The sequence below is a fragment of the Delphinus delphis genome, chromosome 7 (assembly GCF_949987515.2).
Source record: "Delphinus delphis chromosome 7, mDelDel1.2, whole genome shotgun sequence".
NCBI classification, from domain to species: domain Eukaryota; kingdom Metazoa; phylum Chordata; class Mammalia; order Artiodactyla; family Delphinidae; genus Delphinus; species Delphinus delphis.
Genome location: NC_082689.1, coordinates 13699851 through 13724589, shown reverse-complemented (window position 1 = coordinate 13724589; position 24739 = coordinate 13699851). Strand labels below are relative to the sequence as shown.

At 40.5% G+C, this 24739-nt stretch overlaps 1 protein-coding gene across 6 annotated transcripts in view; it reads right to left on the bottom strand.

Moving 5' to 3' along the window:
- Positions 1 to 465: 465 nt before the first annotated feature.
- The window catches only part of DOCK10 (dedicator of cytokinesis 10), a 277867-nt gene continuing 253593 nt past the window's right edge, over positions 466 to 24739 (bottom strand). For 5 of the 6 annotated variants that reach the window (XM_060016022.1, XM_060016025.1, XM_060016023.1 and 2 more), the window contains exons 47-56: positions 24579 to 24677; positions 21462 to 21568; positions 19588 to 19710; positions 19338 to 19451; positions 11876 to 12022; positions 9814 to 10024; positions 8404 to 8594; positions 5984 to 6084; positions 5669 to 5807; positions 466 to 1416 (exon numbers count right to left, since the gene is read on the bottom strand). In XM_060016022.1, the coding sequence (XP_059872005.1) occupies positions 1270 to 1416; positions 5669 to 5807; positions 5984 to 6084; positions 8404 to 8594; positions 9814 to 10024; positions 11876 to 12022; positions 19338 to 19451; positions 19588 to 19710; positions 21462 to 21568; positions 24579 to 24677 (1379 nt within the window). In that variant the 3' untranslated portion in view covers positions 466 to 1269. Of the gene's footprint in view, positions 1417 to 4309; positions 4386 to 5668; positions 5808 to 5983; positions 6085 to 8403; positions 8595 to 9813; positions 10025 to 11875; positions 12023 to 19337; positions 19452 to 19587; positions 19711 to 21461; positions 21569 to 24578; positions 24678 to 24739 lie in introns of all 6 variants that reach the window. The other variant, XM_060016026.1, reaches the window with a different exon arrangement.

Sequence of the window (24739 nt, the reverse complement as noted above, 5' to 3'; positions counted from 1 at the left end):
CAGATGAGGTTCAAGTCCTTTTCCTGACTTCTTGCTAAGGCATCATAGGTGGTGAGTAGTATGGTCTGAAAGGATACATGCACCCCAATGTTCTGCAGCACTGTTTACAACAGCCAAGACATGGAAGCAACCTAAATGTCCATTGACAAAAGAATGGATAAAGAAGATGTGCTACATATATACAATGGAATATTACTCAGCCGTTAAAAAGAATGAAATAATGCCATTCGCAGCAACATGGATGGACCTAGATATTATCATACTGAGTGAAGTTAGTCAGAGAAAGAGAAATATCATATGATAGTGCTTATAGTGGAATCTAAAAAACATGATACAAATGAACTTATTTATAAAACAGAAATAGGCTTAGAGAACGAACTATGGTTACCTGCAGGGAGAAGGTTGGGGAGGAGGGATAGTTAGGGAGTTTGGGCTTGACATGTACACACTGCTATATTTAAAATGGATAACCAACAAAGACCTACTGTATACCACAGGGAACTCTGTTTAATATTCTCTAATAACCTAATTGGGAAAAGAATTTGAAAAAGAATAAAACAAAAACAAAAACCCCCAAAACGAAACAAACAGAAAATGCTGTGAGTAGGATTGCATTCAGCAGAGGCCCAGTCCCATGATCCACTTTTAGTAGCAACTTGCCCACTCTTCAAGAGGAAACCAAATGCAAAGTAACTGTATTTTTTATTTCTATTAACAACAAAAGGTTTCCATAATTTCACATCTCATTGCTTTTAAGAGCACATATATTACAAATAAAGAAACTCCACAAACTTTAAAGATTAGTATTTATCAACATTTTTGTACACATACACAAATATTTTAATATAATGGTATCTGAAATGTTATTCATATAGTTTTAGCACTGTCATAAGTATTAACTAAAAAGTTTTTTAAATTTGGTAAAAACCATATATTTTACAATCTTCTATTTACATCTGAAATATGCTCAAATGTTAAAAAACATTCACTTTGACCTTTAAAATATGTGTATGAGGACTGGGTATGGAACATAATGTAGCCGATAGCAAACTTACAGTCGGCTTTTGAGCTACACATTCATTGGAATTTCATAGCAAATATTCAGCTTGGCTTGATCGACGCTGCTCAAAGAAAAAGGATGTAAGAAATGTGCAAATCTGGAAACTGCAAAATTCTCAAGCTAGCGAGGTAAAAACAAAAAATATGAACACCATAAAAACTTCAAATAAATTAAACGTATCTTTCTCTTCCCCGAGATTAGCTGCAAATTCAGAGTTCTCTTGGAGGCGTGTCTGACGTTGCAGACTCTCCCTCAAACTTCTGCACTGGGTGAGACAGAGAGGGAGCCGCCTTGTTAATTACTCGAGTGCAAGTTTGCTCCACTCCTCGCTTTGATGGGCCGTCCTGGTACGTAATCTTGGGACAGGACAAAACATATGTGACAAAACAAAATGATGACAGAGAAGTCTGTGTTAATATCTCCAAACACAAAATTAAACCCAGAACAGTGATTTTTTATAATTCCCTACAGGAAATCTGCAAATGTTGAAAAATGCACTTATCAAAGCAGATCTGAAGAATTTTTTCCCAGCCCCTGTCTCAGCCATGTTGACCAGATTTAAAGTAGCTTTCTGATACTCTTCAACTCTCATATATATATATATATATATATATATATATATATTTATTTTTTTTTTTTTGCAGTACACGGGCCTCTCACTGTTGTGGCCTCTCCCGTTGCGGAGCACAGGCTCCGGACGCGCAGGCTCAGTGGCCATGGCTCACGGGCCCAGCCGCTCCGCGGCACATGGGATCATCCCGGACCGGGGCATGAACCCGCGTCCCCTGCATCGGCAGGCGGACTCTCAACCACTGCGCCACCAGGGAAGCTCCAGATATATATTTGTAAATGTCTGAATGAACCTTATGAATGTGTTTGAGTAATTCTGGAATTTTATTTTATTTGCAAAGTTTGTAAACTGTATGGGCAAAATCTGCCCCCAAAGGGAAACAGCTGAAGCCTCATTTAAATGTTTGCATTAATGGAACTATAATACAAGGAAAAAATATACCTTGACCTGATTTTACTTTTGAAAATAATGTTAATACGCCTAAATCATACTTTCCTGTCAGATCTGTTCAAATAATGATATGTGAACACAGTAACAATCACAGAAACCCCAGGCACCTCTAAAATCTCTGTGCAGAAGAGACTTAATTAATATTTAAAATTCTTGGTTATGACAATTTTCCCACTAACTTCCTGCATTACCATGCTTTAGCTCTACTACTCTTATGGGATGGAATGGTCGCTCTGTCCCCACCCAAGCACCTGGCATCCATGTATCCTATACTACCAATAAGTTCTCCTTTTGATCAATGTCTCAAGTTCTGCTTAAATAAATTGGCCAACAATGTATCAAAAGAAATTCTAAAAGCAACATGCCTTTGGATCTCGCCTGCTTGGCACTTTAACAGAGTAGATGTGTTCCTTTCCCTGTATTTTATATTTGATATCCATTACCAGCGTTGACTTCACTATGCTGTCATCCTTCTAAATGTTGAAACAGACTCCGAATCAGCATCTTACGCTTCATCCAATAGTTACATGTATTACTTTGGCCTCCATCAAAGGAGGCTTTTATGGATTTTGGCTGTTTATAAAATAGTGCGGCATTCTGACTGCCTGTACAGGTAATCACTGCCTGCCTGTCACTTTAGCAGCTGAGGCTGTTCCATCGCCACATCTCCATTTTACACACTAGCATCCACTTAATCCGGCTTCATCTCTCTCCTTATACTGAAGGTTCTTTCACTAAGTAGTGGCTTCAGTCTTAGCCTTTTAGCTAAGACTTTTCTGGACACTCTTGGAGTGAACTGCATAATCAATTCTGTTTCTGTTTTTCTATTTCTATGTTTGTCTATCCATTCTAACTCTGTTTCTGTGTTTTAAAAGTTTTATGGTAGAATTTCTCTCTTCTACTGTTATTATATATGTACCTGTTTCCAGAATATGTGGATGAGTATCTAGGTATGTAAAGGTATTCATACATTAAAGATGATGGTTCATTCATGCATTACAGGGTTATGCTAAAATTTGACTACCCTTCCCTCTGCTAGAGTTCAAACCCAAACATTATGGTCAAATGCTTTATTAAAAAATTGAGAAAAGAAGCAAACAAATTTTTTTTGTTATAAATCTGAACTGAGATAAATACCCAGTTTTTAAAAAATACTTTGGACTTTAAGGACCCCTATCCTTTGCTAGCTATTTCTGACATTACAACCAACTCAAAACACTTATCAATGGTTGTCATGAAAATAGCTTATTTTGCTGTAGATGACTTAGAGTTTTGCTACGGTTAATTTAAATTTATGATTGATAATCGTCAATTAAGTAGTTAATTTAGAATATCCTCTACAGAGTTAGAAGTTAATATTTTGTCCTCATTTTAATCTAAGGTGGAAATGTGGAATGGCCACATAATAGAGTAAATCGTTTTTAAGGAAAACTTTTTTTTTTTTTTTTTGTGGTACGCGGGCCTCTCACTGTCGTGGCCTCTCCCGTTGCGGAGCACAGGCTCCGGACGTGCAGGCTTAGTGGCCATGGCTCACGGGCCCAGCCGCTCTGCGGCATGTGGGATCTTCCCGGACTGGGGCACGAACCCGTGTCCCCTGCATCGGCAGGCGGACTCCCAACCACTGTGCCACCGGGGAAGCATGGAAAACTTTTTTTTTTAGGATCGTGAATGTTGTAGTCATTGTGCCATACATAAAAACCTATGTGACAAATCCCCATAGAAGCTCGGGACCAGGAGAAAGTTTGTCTTTCCTGCCAACAGATATATTTCTTTTACTAAATAACAGGACCCGTGTAATGCATAAGTTTCTTTTCTTTGCATCAGTTTCTACAAAGCACAGAGTCACATTTTGCTTCTCTTAGCGAAGGTTTTCTGGAAAAGAAATTATTTTTCTCTCCTCTTAATCACCTGGTCCTTGTCTTTGTAATGTTGTTTTAGCACTTGGAGGTATAATGAATCTTTGTTTTGGATACAAATGAGCTCAAAAGTATTTCAGAAGTTGACAGAATATACGTTTTCCTTTTAAAAGCTAAGTTGTTAACTTTAGCTTTTTCATTTTAGTAGGCTTTTTAATTTTCATACTGACCTACCTTGAAATAGAAATAAAGTTGTTCTAATTAAGTAAACATCTAGAGAACACTAGTCACTATGGAGGTGTCTGGGAAAAATGAAGAGGTAGACCAGAAGGCCACAAAGGACAGAGTAGACATAAGGAAAGAAAAACATACCGCTTTTGCTTACAGTACTGAGGGAAATACTAGACACAGAGGAACAGAAGCTGTATAAACATGGACCACGACAGAGCTGCCAGGAAAAAAAGAGAAAAGCATTTTTGCCCAAAGTTTCAAGGTCAGATGCAATTTACAGTTGGAAACAAGCATTTCTTTGCCACCTATTCCCCCTTTCAGATCCACTGTTTATTCTTTTTGTTTCATTCTCCGATTTATGATTTCCCATGCTGTTAAGGCGTTGTTCCTGAGTATTTAATTCCCATTACCCCTGAAAAATTCCAAACCAATACTTCCACTAGCAATCCTATCCAGGGAGATTGTTTTCTTTGCAACGTAAGTCAATTAACCATTTCTTTCTCTAACTGCTATGGAGAATTTAAAATGCGGGTAGAAGGAGATGGAAAAGAAGAAAAATAAACATATGGGAAATACAATTAGAATAAAAGATGCTTATGACACATTTCATGTTTTGTTATAGTGCTAGGCCATTTAAGGAAAGGAAAGGGAACTAATATTTAGTGAATGGCTACTGTGCATGAAGCAGTATTGGGAGGTTAACTCAAGTTCTCCCCCTCAATTGTTCTGGAAAGAACACATCTAACTCCTTGAGGGGACCATGGGTGATGAGATGTCCAGGTAGAGTGTGAGGGTTGACGGACGCTGGGAAGCGGGCCAAAAAAAGCAGAACTTGGCTTTCGGTCGCTCGATTCTCAGTATCCCCAAAAGTATTGTGATTATTGAATGTCCACATTTTGTGCACAGTCTTACAGAACATACTGAATACATGTCAGGAATCATGGATGACTTGCTTGTGGGGTGGGGGGTTGGCTTTTATCCCACTTCTGCATATTTTCCAGAGGTAGCCTTGACCATTAAAAGCCCAGGACCCTAGTCCTGGTGTTCTTCCTGAGTATGAATGCAGAGACCCCTAGTGGCAGAACTGTGGAACTCCACATCCCAGCCTGGGGATTGTGAGGTCCTGAATCAGGGGTGTTGGGAGTGGCAGCAAACTCTAGCTGGAATGCCACCAATGTTCTTGGTGTGTAACAGGCATCAACTGTTCTAGAAAACCAACACACATTGTTTGGATAAACATCTCTGAAAACTGTGGACAGCAACTGGGTTCTCATCTCATCTTCTTTTCCTACAGATTTTTCTCCAACCTGATCCCTCTCCTTTGAGACAGGGGATGTTGTGCATGGGGGAGAGAACAGCTCAGCAACATGGTGTTCAGGAAAGTACAGGGATTTCAGCAGCAGGAAAACAAAGAGACTCTTTCCGGTCCTTCTGGCATTGGGGATAAAATGGGCACTTTCTATGCATGGACCGCTCGGGCTGCCCCAGGGGAAGCCTCACCTGCTCACTCATGATTGCTGAGAGTTCGCTGAGCATGTCCTTATAATGGGATCTCAGTTCCTCCTGGTACTCCAGCTGGTCCTCCTTGATGAGGCGCTCATTCACATCCAGGGCCTGCCCACACACATCTGCAAACTGCCTTTAGTGACAGCAATAAGCAAATTAACAGCCAGAGAAAGTGGCAACTCAAAGTCAGGCTGCTGATACACTCTGCCACCGAGAAGAGGGTCGGTCAGGTGGCTTCCTGGGGCGTTCATTCATGACTCCCTGTCTCAAGGGATTCAAGGAAGAACAGCCCAACAAAGAAAAGCTTACCTGAAGATTGCCTTCAAAAGCTTTACTTGGTTGTCAGGGTATTTCTTTGCATTGGTTTCTTCAAGAAAAGCCCGTGCATAGGCCATCGGCCCGGCGTTAACCTATCGGGGAGGAGAGAATTGGATGAGGACGGTCCCGCCTCCTCCATGGAGCCTTCTCCAAGGCTGGAAGGAGTAGCACCCATCGTGTGGCCCCCCAGTTCTCTCACATTGCCTTGTAGTCTACTCATTTGTTATCGGTCTTATCTGCTGTCTCTCAACTGGTCAATGAGCTACTAAAAGGAGGCATCTGAATTCCACACTTCATTGTCCTCCTTCCTCAACTTCAGTCACGTGTGCACCATGTCACATTTGGCCACATCCTCATTCTGTTAGCACTGTTATTTTCTTAATAACCTTGAAAACTAGACTCACCTTGATTTACTTAAATAAATGTAACATCCGTGAAATCAAATGTTTGCCGTGCTAGTTTTTTCCCTACAAACTTTCAAGCAAACACATAGCTATTAATAAGAGACATTCCACAGTGGTCGCGATCTAGGCAGCGCCCTGGGAATCACTGATTTATTGCATCTCCCTCGAAAGTCTGGCTGAGATTGGGGTCCAAAAGGGACTTTTTAGATTTGCTGAATGAAGGCACAGTGCCAAGTCCTCTTCACGCTCACAGGCATGCGTAGGCTCTCATTAGTGAAGGCGTCTATGTTCTTCAGGGCTTAACAGTCTTTGCATGTGACTGTGGGGCTTGGAAGGAACAAGGTAAAAGAAGAAGGAAGCCAGTGCTGTATCTGAGGCATCTTCAGATGGCTTTGCCTACCAGGTATTGCCAGTGTGGTAGAGTGAGTACAGAGTGCTTTCCTCTGTCTCTCCAGATGCAACTCCACCTTCCTCTGCTCAGCTATGTGCTGAGGGAAGCTGTCCCGTTTGGAGTATAGCAATGGTTCTTTTACTTTCTGGCTTTTAAACATGTATTATTATTATTTTGAGTCAGCCATGGGATACAGACAAGAGGTGGGTGGGGAAGAGGAGAGCCAGATTAGTATCAGGATCAACAGTACTGAGTTTTCTTTTTGCCTCAGGCTCCCGCATAGCTCTGTGTGGCACTGTTACTGACTTGCCTTTATTTAAAATTTTAATACTTTGTTCAATATGGATTTTTGAAGTTATTTTTGATTTTTAAAAATATTGCATTAAAATATAATTTTATCTTGGTTACTGAGTGTTTTGATGCTCCCTTAATTTTATGCCCAAGGAAAATGCCTCACTCGCCTCACCCTAGTCTCAGTCCTGTCAGGGCTTATTTAGGTCCAGGGCTTCTTCCTTGCAATCCTCCAGCACAGAACATGTCTATCTGTCTGTCTGTCTGTCATCAGCTGGCTCTCCCTGCTCTCTCCCTGCTTCCACTAACTCTTCTCTCCCCTGAGTCTTCAGGTCTGGGAAGGGTGACAGCCCCTCAGTCTTATGCCCCGGTGCCTGCCCTCTTTGGTTTTCCTAAATACAGCTTGTACTTTTTTTTTTTTTTGCGGTACGTGGGCCTCTCCCGTTGCGGAGCACAGGCTCCAGATGGGCAGGTTCAGTGGCCATGGCTCACGGGCCCAGCCGCTCTGCGGCATGTGGGATCCTCCCGGACCAGGGCACGAACCCGTGTTCCCTGCATCGGCAGGCGGACTCTCAACCATTGCGCCACCAGGGAAGCCCCTTCTTGTACATTTTTCAAAGAGTCATTTGTTACGTTTTCTTCAGTCACCCACTGTGAACAGGCCCTCTGCTTCCTCTCAAGACCCTGACAGTCAGATAAATACTGATGCACATTTTATGAATAAACATTTTAAAAAGTTTTGTTTTTGAACAGTTTTATAAGGCTTTTCATGACAGAGACTTACAAGAGAGCCATGCTTACTCATTTACTAATTATTTGTTAGAATTTAGAATATAGAACACAGTTTATGCAGAGCAGATGGGAAAGGACGGTTGAGGAAGAAGAAATTTTATTTCAGCTAAACCTAAGAAAGGCTTATCTCTAGTTTTTGGCACCATCAATGGGCATTCACAAGGAAACAAAATTTTAAAGACTCAGATGAAGGTGTTGAATGGTACCACAAACAGAAAAATGTCTCTTATACCCTTTGTCAAAAAATTTCAAGGGGCATTTTTTTTTTTTTTTTTTTTTGCGGTACGCGGGTCTCTCACTGCCGCGGCCTCTCCCGCCGCGGAGCACAGGCTCCGGACGCACAGGGTCAGCGGCCACGGCTCACGGGCCCAGCCGCTCCGCGGCATGTGGGATCCTCCCGGACCGGGGCACGAACCCGTGTCCCCTGCATCGGCAGGCGGACTCCCAACCACTGCACCACCAGGGAAGCCCCAAGGGGCATTTTGTACCAGGTTCCACTGGCCATGAGTATCTCAGCTCCGGGCGATGCTTACCTTCACGCTGACGCTCCCTTGGAGTTTGAGCTGCAGTCTGATCATGTCCACTTCTTCCATCGTGCAAAGCTGATTAAGCTCGGAAACTTTCTTGGACATCTCGTCAATCGCCACTTCAATGGGATTCAGTTCTGTGCTTGACTGGCTGATGACCTGGATCCTCTTCTTCACGTAGGGGAACAAGTGACTCGCTGCACAAAAGCAATACAAGAGCATTTCAAGGTCGAGGGTTAGTGAAGAGTCAAGGGTTCTCTTGAAAGGACGATCCTGTGTCTTTTCTTTGCACACAGACCATTCCATCCTGCATGTTTTCTGTGTATGTGAGTTATTTTTTTTCCTATGTTCCACGCTCTCATATACCTCTTAGGAGCCCAGCTACTTTCCCCTGGCACGTTCTCCCACGCTTCACTAGCCAACATGTCCTCATTGCCGAGGCTGGACTAGACCTATAGAGTCTCTAAACACTGAAAAGATGATAGCTTCCACCACAACTTGTAATTCAGATAAAAACTACACTAAATCACAGTCAAGAATGCTCCACTAGATACTGAATAGCATATACTATAACAGCTTTGTTCTAGTTTTTTTTTTTGAATTATGAAAGTTCTGGAAAAGTTTACTGAAGGGGAATGTTTCCCCATAGTTTGGGTGTGGCTGCTACCCACGTATTTACTATAGAATCTAGGACTGCTCACCTTTGAAGGTGGCTTGGGTCTCCTTCATTCAGATGCCCGTGCTCATTTTTCCCCTCAGCCTGCCCTAAGTCCCCCTCTGCTGGGTTCCCATTTCATTTCTCATGCTGGACTCACCTGAAATTCTTGCTTTACTTAGCTCTTTCTCCTACCAGATGGTGAGCACCTTGAGGGCAAGAATTGTGTTTTACTTATTTGAATTGTCAGAACAATGCCCGACACCTACAGGCACTTATCGAATGTTTGTGGAATGAAGGGAAGACCAACTCACAGGATAGATCTAGATAGTACTGGAAGGGATGCTGGAGGAAAACCCTCTGCATTCATTTCACAGATGAGGAACCTGAATTCCACAGTGGTTGGGAATCTTGCCCCAAAGCACACAATTCCGAGAGTGGCTAACTCTGCAGTAACTGGGGGGTAGTTTCAGGGAGAGAGGAGAGGAAAGCTCAGAGTGCCTTTCCCAAGACACCAGGACCTTCACCACTCTACGGTCTAAAGGGAAGAGGTGGGTAAAGTGACCCTGTGATAGTTTCTGTTTTGGTTGACTTGTCAAGGGTCTCTGTCTTGAAAGAAAATAAAGAAATGTTCCTGGCAAACATTTCCAAGTCAGCACACTTTGGGTACTTGTCTGCAAGATCGAAGTGTCTTGATTTCCGCGAATCCGGCCTACGCGAGGGCCCTGCGTGGGAGCACGTGCTCGGGGGCCAGCACCTACTTGTCAGGACCGTCCTCCGCTTGCACTGTTCCTCCACGCCACCGTGCTTCTTGCCTGACGGCGTGAAGGGCGTCTCAAAGACAAAGCGGTTGATGTTGTGGTGCATTTCAAAGTCTGTCTTCCGGTCCTCTATTTCCTTTTCCTCAAAGAACGGCGTGACATAGGTCACCTGGATGTAGGCGTATTTGGGGTCCAAATCCTTGGGGTTTACCTGTTTCAACACATTATGGGCAGAGAAAGAGCAGTGAGCCGTGAAGTGCTTCTGAAAGAAAGGTGGGGAACCCTGTATCCCCCCAGCTTGGCATCCTGAGCTGCCCCTCTCAGAGAAGAAAGGCCCATCACATCATGTGAGAGCTGGGTGAACGGAAAGCCCAAAAGAGTAGCTGGCTGGACTGTGGTCAAGCAGCCAGATGGTGGCAGAGGCAGCAGGAAGCCAGCTTGCCAAGTAGCTGGGGCTCTTTGAAACATAAGTACTTGGCTATGACGTACTATTTAACCTTTTATTTTCTTTCTCTTCTGTACTGAATATCTTCACCTTTGTGTTGAATCAAGCTTGTTGAGAGTAGAAATATATCTCTGTTCCTCTACGATTCAGTCGTGTACCTAGACTGGGACCATCGGCTGTGGGCTTGTCATGTGAAAGGAGGTTCCTGGTCTGTTTAGCAGATTAACTGATGACCTATCGCACGACTGCAAATATTTTTATTTTCGATTTCTCGAATTCCTTCTCTAATCTGCAATAAGTCATTCTATGTAATTTTTAAAACTAACTGAGCTTTGGTGAATAGGCTTGACAAACAGCAAGGAAGACAGGCTTGGGGTCTCCCCCACACAGCCAGGCAATGGCTCTTGCTTTCCTTCAAGGAGGGAGAGATGAGCCTCGGCCTCTTTGCTAATGATTCCTTGAAGAATTTTCAGGCTTCTTCCAACTTTCTCCATCCGTTCACCCACCCACTGTTTATCCAATTCCAGAGATTGGAGGAAGCTCATGAATTTATTTGTAATGCCGCAGATAATGGCACTGTAAGATGGGTGTAACTGTAACCATTTCACAGATTAAAACATGGAGACTCCGAGTGACCACCCAGCTTCTCCAAGATGCATCGCCAGCTGATGAGTGGCAGCATGGCGGGATGAAGACAACAGTTGTCCTGACACCAAAATTGGCACTTCTCTCACTGCTAGGAATTGTTTCTACTTTCCATGTAGAAGGGCGACCATGACCGCGGTTCTAGCTCTGTCCCTCTTTATGGGGAAGAGGTTTGTACCTTTCAAGCTAAGAATGATGAACACATTTTAACAATTTCTGTCCAGATCCAGCAAATCTAATCTCATGCCCAGACCCCTCCAAATACTAGCATTGCAAAAGAGGGAAAGGAAAAAAAAGACCTTTTCTGGGCCTAGTAGAGGTCAATACAGTTGGGTGCAAACCAGCTTTTCTAGTTCCACCTCTGCCACACTCTTCTATACAATCTATGTTTCAAAGACCTGCCGTTCTCTAAACACACCTCTCCCTTGAATTCCTCCTGTCACTACATGTGCTGGCTTTTAGAACGCTTCCAGAGAACACCTTCTCACCCTACAATCCCCAGCTCAAACATCACTCTCTCTGTGAAGCATCGCCTAACCAAGAATGAGCTGTTCAGGGAGGCCCCAGCCCCAAGCTTTCCCTGTGTGACTTGGACGAAAGCTCCTCCAGGAAGACCTTCATGACTAAATAAATACTTTTTTGCTCTTTCCTCCCAGTCCACCATTGGGCCCAATTACTTTAACCCTTTGGTTGCTACTCAAATGCGAACAACCTATGGGAGTGATTTAGGGTTTAGTAAGTTGTTTCTAAGGTTACCTAAAAGTGACTCAAATAAACATGTACAAGGTTTTTGACACTCCCCTCCCCAGTCACCAATCCATCGACCAATAAACAACCGAAACGCTCAAAATAGTTTAGGTAGTTTACTTTGCAAATTCAGGCAGAAATTTAAAACATGAATGAATGTAGTTAAGAGAGAAAAAAAAATGTAGTTAGTTCTTTGCAGTTGCATGAATCTTGATGTTCCCCTACCTTATTGGAGTCCTGGATTATCTTCACATTGTCCGCTCCGAATTTATCTGCGTAGAGCTTGAGCAGTCTTTGGGAAATCTCGGAGAGACCTGTCAGCTTAGGCTCTTTATAAATATACTCTTTACCTTCTTCTTCTTCAAAAAAACCCTATGAAAGACATACAGCGAACCGCCAAGTTTATTAGAGAACTCCAACTGCAAATAAGGAGCAAAACAAAAAACATTTACTTAAATATTATAGCCAGTATTTTGGTTGTCATCCAAGCCATAGATTAGCACCCTATAAAATTCAAATTCAGAGAAAAATCGAGTGAAGGAAACAAAGTATCATGTTAGAATCAGTCATTAGTGTAAATACTGCCTAGTCAGGCCAAAGAGCCTCACGAAGCAAATTACACGTATTTTTCTCTATTAGAAGAAATCATTGGTAATACCTGCTTGCATATATTTTAGGGGAAGAATGCCCTCATGTGGTAGCCTGGTGTAGAACACCAAGTCTGGAGTACTTTTTGGTATTTTTCAACGGTATTTTTCAAAGAGCAGTATCATTTTTAAGAAAGTCTTGGAAACCAGGATAGGAAATATTAATGCTATAGGGCAGATAAAGGTATCTAAATGGGTTGATATGCCTCCCACATCATCTTAGATGAAAAGCCATAACAGAAATTACATGTGCTATGCTCGCAAGTACTGTTATTTTTAATATTTCATCAGGGGTCTGATGCAACTTGGCTATGTGCAATTTTGTCCTTCAATTTACTTTACTAATAGATCCCTTACGTTCTTGAAAAGCTAGACCTTATGATTGAAAGTAGTAAAGTAACCATGTTATCATTTTTATATCATAGGAGCAAGTAGGTTTTAACCTCTGTTAATTTATTTACCTGGTTTGAAACAGGGGGAAGGGAAGATTCCATTGCGGATAATTGAGGCAATCTTTATAATTCCTTCTCACTGAAGAGACACAGAGGCATTTTTCCTTTGGAATAAATGTGACCTCAGAATATTGGAGTAAGTTTGCAGTTTAAGAACCCAAGTGTCTCTGGTATCTTCTGACTGCAGAGTTTACCTTAAGGAAATGACTTCTGAGGGCTGAGTAAAGATACTGAAGGTCATAAAAATATCTTACCTATACATTTTTAAAAATTATTTTTGGCTATTTAAAAACTACTCATTATGTGTTAAAAAACATGGGTAAAATGTTCCAATGCTGTTTTTTTTTTTTTCATGGCTAATGTGAGGCAATCTAAGAATAATGATAACAGCTCACATCTGTATGGTTCTTCATACTTGTAAAGCACTTTCATCCATGTAAGTCTGCCCATCATGAACAGTATACTTTGTATCATAATTGGGCTATAACTGAAGGCAAGGAATAAGGCACATTCACCAGCACAGTTCTTGTTCAGCAGGTAATTGCTTGTTTCCTTGTGTTTCCCTAATTGACTTTGGGCTTTTTTAAGGCAGGAAAGTATCTTGTTCAGCACTGCATGTCCAGTATTTAACATAGTGCCTGGTCTCTAGAGAGACATCACTGTACATTAGTTGAGTGAATAAACAGATGAATAAGATAGCTCTCAGAGGGCTACATCTTAAAAGGATATATTTGTACCAAATATAACTGGAAAAGATTCCATTGCTTTTAATACAGATGTTTTTATGGAACAAATTTCTTTGAGAAATGTTCAAGACCAACACAGTTGATTATGAGTACCTTGACTCCAGACTGCTAAAACAGTGATGTGTGATGCTAAAGGCATGAAAAGTCTCTCCTTATCATTCTTCTAGACTTCGTAGGGGTAGTGAGGTCTGGCCCTATCCCCACATGACTTCCAGCCTGCTAGGTTTTTTCTGTTGCTGTCTTTATGGAGTTTTGTCTGATTCAAGGTCAGAGGTTAGTGGCTCAAATTGACAGACTGGCACAAAAGAGAACTAAGACTTCTGAGGCCATCAACCAGAATCCCCACAGGGCAATAGCTGAAGCAACATTTACAACTTCCATTTCAACGAGAAAAATGTCTCCAAGTTCCAGGAAAAGATTTTCTCATCATGGTGTGAAAACTAGCACAAAGATACTTTCACTGTGAAAATTTTCCCCTAACAAATTTCTGAATCCAGAGTTAGCAGAAAAGGAGTGGTGAGAGCAGTATTTTATTGTCGTTACTATGACCCTTGTGGCCTTGATCATGACCTGTGACTCCTTTCATCCTTACTCCTTGGTCTGGAGGATGGGAAATAGTACAGACTTAGACTTAGGAGACCCTAAGGACAGTGTCCGGGACACAAAAGGCCATTGGTGAGTGTTAGCTATAATGAGGAGAATGGTAGTGATGACAATGATAAAGGAAAAAACTGTCAGCAAAGCAATCTGAGTTCTGGCTAATATGCAGGGAAACAGCTAAACTGAGTTTTGAGTGCTTAAAAATACCTACCTTTGGGTTCTCTTACTTGGGCACTACACTTTTCCTTATTGTAAAAGGACTATTGATGATTATTTTGATATTTTGGTAAGTGATTGATCAGAAAGAATCGTGATTAGAATTAATCAATTTATTTACAGCACATGGAGCTATAAACCTATTGAGACTATTTTATAAAATGAATAGAAAGGAGCGGGTGTAGCAGAATATAGCACTTAATCCCTTACAGGGACTGTGTAAGAGCTTTTGGAGCCAGAGAAATGGAGTCTCTGAAAATGGCCGGGATGCGAGCTTATCTCTTACCCAGGGAAGTCAAAGCAAAGCCCAGTGAGGCACAGGACACTATCTTAAGGAAGTTTAATGCTCTGTCCGTGAAATAATTGAGTTATAAATAGGGACACAAGGTGATGAAAACCTAGGGGCAGTCTCTCTTTTGCTTTTGCCCCAAAGTGATGAGAAGACTGCATTTCAAGGCAACAGGAAATATGACTTCCGCATTTTCCATAGTTCTATTTTTTAAAATGTCATTTTACCAGGCAACAAACGCCCTGATCTGCCATGGTTACGAAACAGCCCGTATCCTAGTTAAACAAGGACTTTGAGTCAGTAGGTAACATGCATGGATTATGAAACTTTTAGGCAACAGATGATGATAAAAATGTACTTCAATAAACCGAAAACGAAAATTATTGACTCCTTCTTAGATGTTTTTGCAGGTACTTCAGAATCTTGAAATAGCTCTGGATCATTATTGGGATGTCAAATATAAGTGCCCCTGCTATTATATTCCACTGATTCAAGGTTCACAAAGGAATGCATGCAAAGAGGAATCTAGTGTATAAAAGATGGGTCAGAAAATCACAATAAGCTAAATGTTAGGAAAAGAAAAACTTCACAGATGCAGAGAAATGGTTTCATACAAACATGAACCCAAATATGAACCCAATTATTAGTGTATATATATATATATATATATATATATATATATATATATATATATATATATATCTATCTATCTCAGTGACTTTCATCTAGGAGGGGAGCCAGAAGGGTGTATCACACCCCAACATGGAGATGATGGCTGTACACAGTACACAGGCACCTTTCCTCCACCCCCAATCCCTTTTCTATCAAGATTCTGAGGTGCATCTCTACCCATGTAAGCATGATTGAGAATCATGGAATTTACATCCTTTGATGAACAGAATAAAATTCCCCCAGGCTTTTCACTCAATTCATTCCAGGGCCATCTGATGTTTTAAGTTATTCAATGAGCATTCACTTGCTTGCTTTCATGCTAAATACCAGAGCCTAAGGATTTCATTGATTACAGTTGATGTTTGATCACTACTGGCGGTTCATTACTCTGGAAATGAATACTTCAGGGACACTTGAAGGGGTGTTTTATATAGGCTGCTCTGTGTAAAATTTCCATAGTCAGTGATGCCAGGTGTTGCATTAGAAAATCCACGCTATGCAAGACTTGCGTTTTTATTAAAGTTCTCGCCACAAAAGCACAGTTTTCAACTTGTTTTCCAGGGTCTGGCTCATTGCAGACATAATATTAACTACTCTAGTCAGTACTATAAAGTGAAAGTACTAGCCCACGGGGGACACTAAAATATTTACACAAAGGCCTTTGTGGAGGCAAAGAGCCGACTGCATGTTATATTCCCACAATCTTCGGAATATGATTGTGAGACATCAATTTGGATTAATAGGTGAATTTTACAAGGACATAAGGTACCATCATAAAAAAAAATCATTTCTGACCATGGAGGTTATGCTAATGAAATAGTCAAGATTTTCTCAGAAACCTTCATTCTGCACACATTTGGGGGGATGTGCAAATCTATTTGCTATTTCTTTATCATCAAATATAAAGTGATGTGCGCCGTCTGCTCCCACTGAATACAGCAGTTCACCCTCTCCGTTTGGTGTCTTGGGACAGGTAGTTGAATATCATTTGAACAATGATGACAGGCTCTAAATGACTGTTTATCAGAATGACCTCCATTAGTTCTCCTTGTTCAAAGGCAGCTGGGGTTTGAGTTTACAGAGTACCATGCTTAGGCATGTCCTCAGGTCTGCAGATTTAACAAGGCACTTTGCCTTTTAAGGTCAGGTTGGACTTTTAAATAAAAGACAATTGAGAATACTGGCAGCATTAAAAACAAAAAGTCAGGTGCACAGTCAGCACACTTTATTGAGGAATCTGCAAAAAGAACAAAGTTAGGACATTTGAAAGTAGCTCTCCCCCATCCTTCCCCATTGCCCACCACCTCCCCCATTCTATTTAATAGAGGGGTTTCCAAGTATTCTTTTAGTAGGTGAGTTAAGGACACGTGACCCCAAATTTACAAATGAAGGTAGAAAATACTGATATAGTATGGATGGGGGAAAGGGATTTTAAAGAATTACAAAAAAGTATGTATTGGTCAGAGAAGCAGAGCTGACTGTGGACAATGTGTGGATATTGAAGGAATTTGCTTTTCCAGCTTACTCAGCAATAATTACATGGAACCACATGAAGTTGCCATCTTTGTAAGTAAAATGAAAGGTTGATTATGGGCAATTTCATATGGTTCAGAATAACACAGAGAAAATTCTGTGTCACAGAGCTCTAGGTCTTGGCATGTTATTGCCCCTCAGCTCATCCTCTAAAATTCTTACACGGCTTCTTTTTGCATCTCAGGAGACTTAACGTGATTCACAGGGTAAAGGTTTAATTCACTGTTCATCATTTATGTTGGGAACTAATACCATCATTTTCGAGAATGCTCAGAGCTCACCACCAAACAGAGAGAGCCCTGTTTCTCCACGATACTCATTTGGAAAAGGGCAGGGTCCTTTCAGGACCCTGGGAAGGTGCCCACCAATGGCCACCATTATAACTTTTGAGATTTTGCCCACCATGCTCTTCTTAATCAGCTGCAACTCTGGTGGCCTGAACTGAGCAGGCAAATTCCAATACTGAGCCTGCTATCCATATATTTCAAATATGTGTGCCCATATTTATCTGTGTGTGTGTGTGTGTGTGTGAGTGTGTGTGTGTGTGTGTGTGTGTGTGTGTGTAGGTTTTCAGACTACATCGACCTTTGTGCAGAAAGATATTATATATGAAAAATAAAGGATACATTTTTGTAATTCAGATAAATGGAATAAACACAATTTAGTCCCAGAAATGCAGGATGACTCCAAAATGAATGGAAACAGGATTATCTCACCTATCTCAAACGTTCATTTGCACAAAAAAGTTAAGGTTCAGTAAAAACATAGGGAGGGAAGTGTGAGGCTTATTAGAGCATGCAAGTGGAGAGAGAGAGAACTTACCACAGCCTGGAACAATCAAGACCAAAAGAAGAAAAGAGTAAACATCTGCATTAAAATCTCATTGGAAAAGAGCATGATCGTTTCGTTTCCACCTGTTTAGCAACCAGTATCTTAGATGTTGGTTGGAGAAACCATCAGGTAGGCAATCTGCTTTTCATGACCAGACTCTTAATGGCAATTCATCACTTTTTCATTAGAAAGATCGCCTGAAGCGTTGTAAACTCAAATCTAGGTTTGCTGAACGTATGTCCTGTGAGCTACATCCATGCTGCTCAGTTAGCCTGTGGCCATTCCCAGGAAGCCCTTGCCTTTCCCTTACAATCCCTCAGCTCCCACATTCCCTTCCTGATGAGGAGTTCTGCCATTATTCTTGCTAATGTTTCCCTGAGGTCAAGAGTCATTTATTTTCTGTTTATCGCTGATTTGCAAGATAGCATTTCCTTTTCTCTCTCCTCCTCTCCTGCAGATTCTCACATTTCTATCTCCCCCATATACACTATCACTTCAGATAGGTCAGATTCTTTTCCAGGGAACCCCCAAATGAGTAAATTTAGCTTCTTTTCGTAGACTGTCTCCACAGTCCTGATGCTCCTGTGCAGTGGGGGAAATCTGGGTTGGATTCATTTGTTTATGGTAAGTGGCTGCCCAGTGACATTTTCCTTTCCAGGGAGAGCGCAGCTGTCTTTATTAATTCAGACATTAGTTTTTAAGCTGCCTTTGGTGATTAGAGGACAATATATATTATTTTCCAAAAGACTTAAGTGGGAAGTGATCTAGAATGACCATGCTGGATTTGACACGTTTGTTTGCAGCCTTAAAAGATTCTGAGGAGAACAAGAAGCATGTGAAACTGTGCCTTACGTGAGGGGAGAAAAAAAAGGAAACGAGAGGGCTGAGGGTCATTACCACTGTGAAAATAGAAGAATGGACTGATTCTCCGTGAAAATAACAGTCTGAAATATGGCTGCTGAAATATACTAGTGTTATAAGCCTGCCTGGATGGTGTCTGGGTTTATCCCACCTAAAGCACTACTCAGAGACATTCCGAATTAATATCTAAGTGCGCTTTGCTTTTAAGACAATGCTATGGCTTGCTAATATTTTCAGTCTTGTTCATTGTTTATGCAGTAAGCTGAGAAAGATCACTTTGACATTATATTGACCTGCAATATAAGAAACAAAACAACCAGATTATGCTCTGCTTAGAAGCAGTGATGGTTTGAAAGCAGGAGAAAAGAAAATGCATGATTTTAAAGTCAAAAGTTCATGGCTTTGATATGGTAGAGCCCCTAGGAATTCTTTATTTCCTGGAATATTATGGATTTCATTGCCCAAAATATATTCATTTAAATCTCATTTTCAAATATGATGCAAACCTCTAATTAGACATTTTGGGGGGAACTGGAGGAGGAGGGTGTTGAGGAAGTACCCTCTTTCTCCAAGAAGTTCGAAATCACTGTTTTACCTCAATCTGTATTAAGACCCGTGGAGGTCTCCGCTCATTTTTTTCTTAATTTAGCATGTTCCTTTGGCCAAACATATAGACCCTCACACTCAGAGAAACACTCAAATATACCTAGACACATCCCCACCTCCACCTCCACCCCCTCAATCTGTTGGCACATGTAGTTAGATGTCTTGTAGAGAATGAAGAACATCAGTCAACCACTTAACAGAACTTAGAGGCCATGCTGCTTGTAGGAAACTTACCTGCCCATAAAATGCCACACGATAGTAGCGACCGAAGAGCCGCTTCTCTGAATTCACCACCTCTGCAACTTTCAGATACGACCGATGAATGTCGTAGTAGAGATCTGATAATTTCTGAAACCAGAAGTGAAGGGTTTCGTGAAGAGGATGCTGACATCAAAACTAGGGAGTTTCTACTTTTGGAAGTTGTAAGTAATTCTCCAATGTAATGAAGGATATTTGAACTAACTCCTGGGTTTAGAACACCTACTTTGAAGTCTCTCTGCTTCTCAAAGACCGCAATGATGGGTTTGTTGACATCAGCGATGAGCTCATATCTCTCAGACTTCCACAGGAACTCCACACACAGGTACAGCTGCTCCACCAGGATATTCTGCAATTCCGCAAACGGAAATGAGACTTTACACAGTGAAGATGGTGGCTCATCCCTGAAACTTGCTTTCAAAACTGTTGAAGGGTCCATTTTTTTCATAGTGGGATTTCTGCATTCCCTATCTTTGCAATTGGCAGTTACATCCATCCTGGGAGGGATGGTGGTGTCTTCTTGCAGTCTTCTCTTTCCTTATTAGTGCCTCAAACTTGCTAATTTAAATCTATAACAAGTATTCAGATCTGTTTTTTTTTTCCATTCCTACAGTCACTGGCTTAGATCAAACCCCCGTTTCTTCATTCCCAGATCCCTGGAGTAGCCTTCAAGCTAATGTTTTCCCTCGCCAATTGGTCCTATTGGTCCTATGTGTTACTCCCCAGTAATCTTTGTTTCTAAAACATAAACCTGACCATGAACTTGCCACTGCCCTAAACCTTTGGAGGCACTCCAGTGGCTATGAACTGCTGTCCAAACTCTCTAGCATGACATTGAAGGAGCTCGAGAATCAGGCACCAACCTCCTTTTCAGTGCCACTCTCTTTCAGCACCTTGGCATTGACTTTACACTTTGGCTACACCAGACTGTACCACACCATTCTTAGAATACAATTCCCACACTTTTGCCTTTGAAGTTGCTGCTGCTCCTATAAGAACCTTATTTTCTTATTTGACACCTTCAAGTCCCATCAAATGTCAAGACAGTGCAAAAGTCTGCAGAGTTTTTATTTATGCCCCATTCATCTGCATTCCAATCACTTTCATGTAAAAAATTGTTCCCCTTTTAATTGCAGCTATATATGACGCCTAGATTTATAGTTACTGGGTCTTAGACTGGTTACTCCCCACCCTGAAGGAAGTTTGTCTTTCACAAGATTCTAAACTCTTTAAGAGCTGGGATTATGCCTTATTATCTTTGTCTCTCCAAATACATTTGCTTTACTTATCTTTGTATCAATGCCTCCATATACTAGTAGTTTAATAAATGTTCAACGGAATCAAATTATATACTCTCTAAAGCAAGTGGATAATATTGCTGGAATGTTTTCAGTGTCTTTTAAGAAAAGATTTTAAACATTATTTGAAATACTTCATATAAATACATAATTGCATTTACTATTTATTTTCAATGTACATTAAATTAGTGTACAGCCATATGTAAAATTTCATTAAAATCTACCCCAGATTTTTTTCTGTATCCTCTTTTAAGTCTATGTAATATTATGAATACTAATTTTTTATTTACTTGAGGAGGGGAGCTCTATTTTCTTTACCTGAGTTATTGCTAAGTCATTCCAGGTAGAGAGCTTCTTTTGAAAAATAACCGTGGTTTGCATACCAGAAGGTTTTCTGCAGAAACTAGTGTGATTTTCTGCTCAAGTCTATTTGTTAATACATTTTCTAATGCATTAAATAAAGTTGTGACCAGCTCAACGAATTTTCAGCGTCCCTTACCACATTTACCAAAGGACTACAGACTTTATATTTTGTAGAAGAGCTGATCGTATATGTTTGGCTCTATCTTAGAGAAGTAAAATTTAGTTTAAATTTTCATTGAAAATTATGCTTTATCAATGGAATCTGATATCTATTAATCTTAGTTTAATTTTTAGCCTGCGTTTTATTTTGCCTAAGTCATGTTATAGAATAACTTTATTTGATTTCTGAATAAGAGTTTCTCCCCCCTATTTAGCTTAATGTTACAATTCAATGCATCTTTTCACTCAATTACTGTACACTCAATCATTTTGGTCTAACCTCATTGTATGGTGTGTCTTGCATTCCTGAATCTTCTTTCATTGCCCCTTCTTCTTTAATATTTGGTGTAATGCTCAGGAAAGCTGGCCAGCCCATAGAGAACATGCCTTGAGAGAACAAAGCAAAATGTATCATTATTTGAGACAAATCCTGCTTGGATTAGACAGTGCCTTTCTTCATGATGTGACATGTGGTGGTTATAAAGCTCACACACTCAACGAGACGGTTAGATTATGACTGTTGATAAATACTCTCTTCTAGGCAACCAATCTTCCCCTTTTTATAATTTTTTTTTTTATCATTTTCAGGTGACCTGTTTTCTATAACGAGCTGGCACGGGATTATGGACAGAGCACAGGCTTGCAGATTGATATAGCTCCAATGTTCTGGTTTAATTAACCTCTTGGAGTCTGTATCCCTCATTTGTTAAACCACAGACATTGATATCTATCTCAAAGGATGTTGAAAGGATTCGGAGTATTAGTATTTGAGAAAACACCTGGTATCATCAGTGCATTGTAAAGACAATACTCAATACTTACTAACTTTCACTCTTTTGCATTATCTAGAAAACTTCTTAAATTTTCTTAGCCTCTTGGCCACCAAGCTTAAAAAAGATCTGGCTCTGCGGATGCATATGAAAACAGTTGATAATGGGTAATGTGCTAAACAAGGGATCAGATCAGAACGTTGGGGAGTATCAGAGGTTAAGAGCACAGTCTGGAGTGATAGACCAGCCCTTGAACTTCAGCCCCATCACAAGCTAACAAGGGAGTCTGCGGCAGGTTGCTTAACTTCTTTAGGTTTTCTCACCTGTAAACATGAGGTGATAACAGCACCTAACTCAGACTCCTTATTGGCAACTAATGGAGATATGGCCAGTACAGAGCTTGGTGCAGTGGCTGCCCTGGAGCAAGTGCTTTTTAAGTTACAGTTAATACTTTTATAGATATTTCCATTTTTAATAATCAGATCATTGGCTATGTTACTAACTTATTACTCCCAAACATGCTAGAAATGACGATGATAAAGATTGCAATTGAATCCTTGCATTAAAAATTCTACTTTCCTACTTCTTATTAATATTTTTCTTTGGTAATTAAACACATTAACTACATGAGCATTGACTGGAGCAGGAAAAGTCATGACATACTTCTGTGGGATGATGATGAATGTTAGTACAACTGAGGAAGCCATGTTTTCTGGAGTCACCTCAATTCACCTATACAGTCATCCCTCAGTATCCGCAAGGGATTGATTCCAGGACCTCCACAGATATCAGATATCAAATTCTACAAATGCTCAAGTTCTTTATATAAAATGGCACAGTACAATTGGTCCTCCACATCTATGGGTTCTCACTGATGGAGCGGCTGGTTGAATCTGCAGATCTGGAACCCCCGGATACGGAGGTTCGACTGCATTCTTATCATGTGTGCATTGTAGTGAAGGAACAGTTTACTTCTTTGACTTAGAAACATCATAACCTACAAGTACATTGAGGACTTCAAATATATGCCAATGAGCTTCAGATATGTGCCAGTGAATACAAATATCTGCTAATGCATCATAAATAATCACCTTCCTTCATTCAAAGTTTACAAAACAAATACAGTTGACCCTTAAGCAACATGGTTTGAACTACAGGAGTCCACTCACACGCAGATTTTTTTCAATAAGTATGCGTGCAGCCCTGCACAGTCTGTGTTTGGTCGAAGCCGTGGATGTGGATACGGAGGGCCGACTGTAAAGTTACATGTGGGTTTTTCAACTGGCAGGGTCACCGCCCCTAACCGCCTCGTTGTCCAAGGCTCAACTGTATATATGTTTCTCAATGGGTATGTTATTCCAATATCACCACTGGTCTAAACGTATTTAGATTTTTTTGAATATTAAAGATTCACACGACATTTTGGGCTATAAGTTTCCACAACTTCTCAAACTGACACCTAGCTTTATCTGGTTTCTCCAATTTTGTTTCAGTTAGAATATAAAATAGTTTTTATAAAACTGTATGGGATCTGATTATGAAAAAAATTAGATGGGGAGGAAGGGCATGTTAAATACAACAATGATGGTTTTCATGACTTGCCTATAAAAATAAGGCTAAGTAGGAAGCGTGAAACTGAGCCAGAAGATCCCTGACTTTTATGGTGGACATGAGTCATAAAGCCAGGTCTGGTCCCTCCTCCAGGGCCCTCTAACAAGTGAGCTCACTGTCTCAGAATCCAGTCTGGTCATTTGGTTCAAATATCTTATTTGCAAAATCCACTGAAACTCTTTAGGAAATAAATACATATTTAAAAGAATAAGGGACCAATTATGTTTCCAAAATATTGTAAATGAAGTCCTTTTCCCTTTTGTTTAGGTACTTTAATCTTAACATCTAAAGATCTGTTTCCGTTGTTCATACAGTGAGTTTTCCACTGCATTTTGAAAGTTAAGATAGTGATGTGAAATAGACCGTGGTTCATAAACTCTGGGTTTGAACAAATTTTGCAAGGTTATATTGACAAATTTTTTTAAACAAAGAGTAATTCTTTAGTTATTGTTAGAAAATCTCTATCAAATGTTAAAGATGGAATATTTTTAATTGAAGGAAAACCATACTGTAAATTATTATATGTTATAAATTGTGAGAATCAGTGTGTGCTTTACAAAAAGGAAATGGAGCCTGTTGACTGTAAGTGTAGTCCTGTATATACACTATATTTATATGTCTCTTTCTGCACCCCTTATTTTGAATAAACAGTTGTATTATATTTCAACAGCTGAACAGATTTCTCTTGCAATTTTAAACAATTCATCCATTTCAGAATAAAATCCCGAAGACAGACTACTATGCAAATTGGTAGTAAAACATGGCCATAATATTGGATAAGATGTGGTTCTGTTTGCTGAGCACTCTTTAGGTCTCTAAACTTCATAAAAGTTTGGATGGATGGAATTTCTGAATGGTAGAAACTTTGGGTTTTTACGGAGTAAGTTATGTAGATATGAGACAGTTTTTGCTTCTAGGAATACGTTTAAGAGTTTCGCTGGAACAAAACTGAAGCAGTGACTTGGTTTTCTCGGTACCATTCCCTGGGAATAAAGGAGCCCAGTTAGATCACTCACTTCCTCCACTGGGAGTTGTTAGTAATAGGTTGCTATCACGGGGGTGGATATCCTCCGGGAGCAAGGATGGTGTGCAAATCTTTTCCATTTTCCAGTAACCTATGGCAGTGCAAGATGAGGTTAGGACATTGTCACATGTTTATGTTAATTCAAGCTTATGT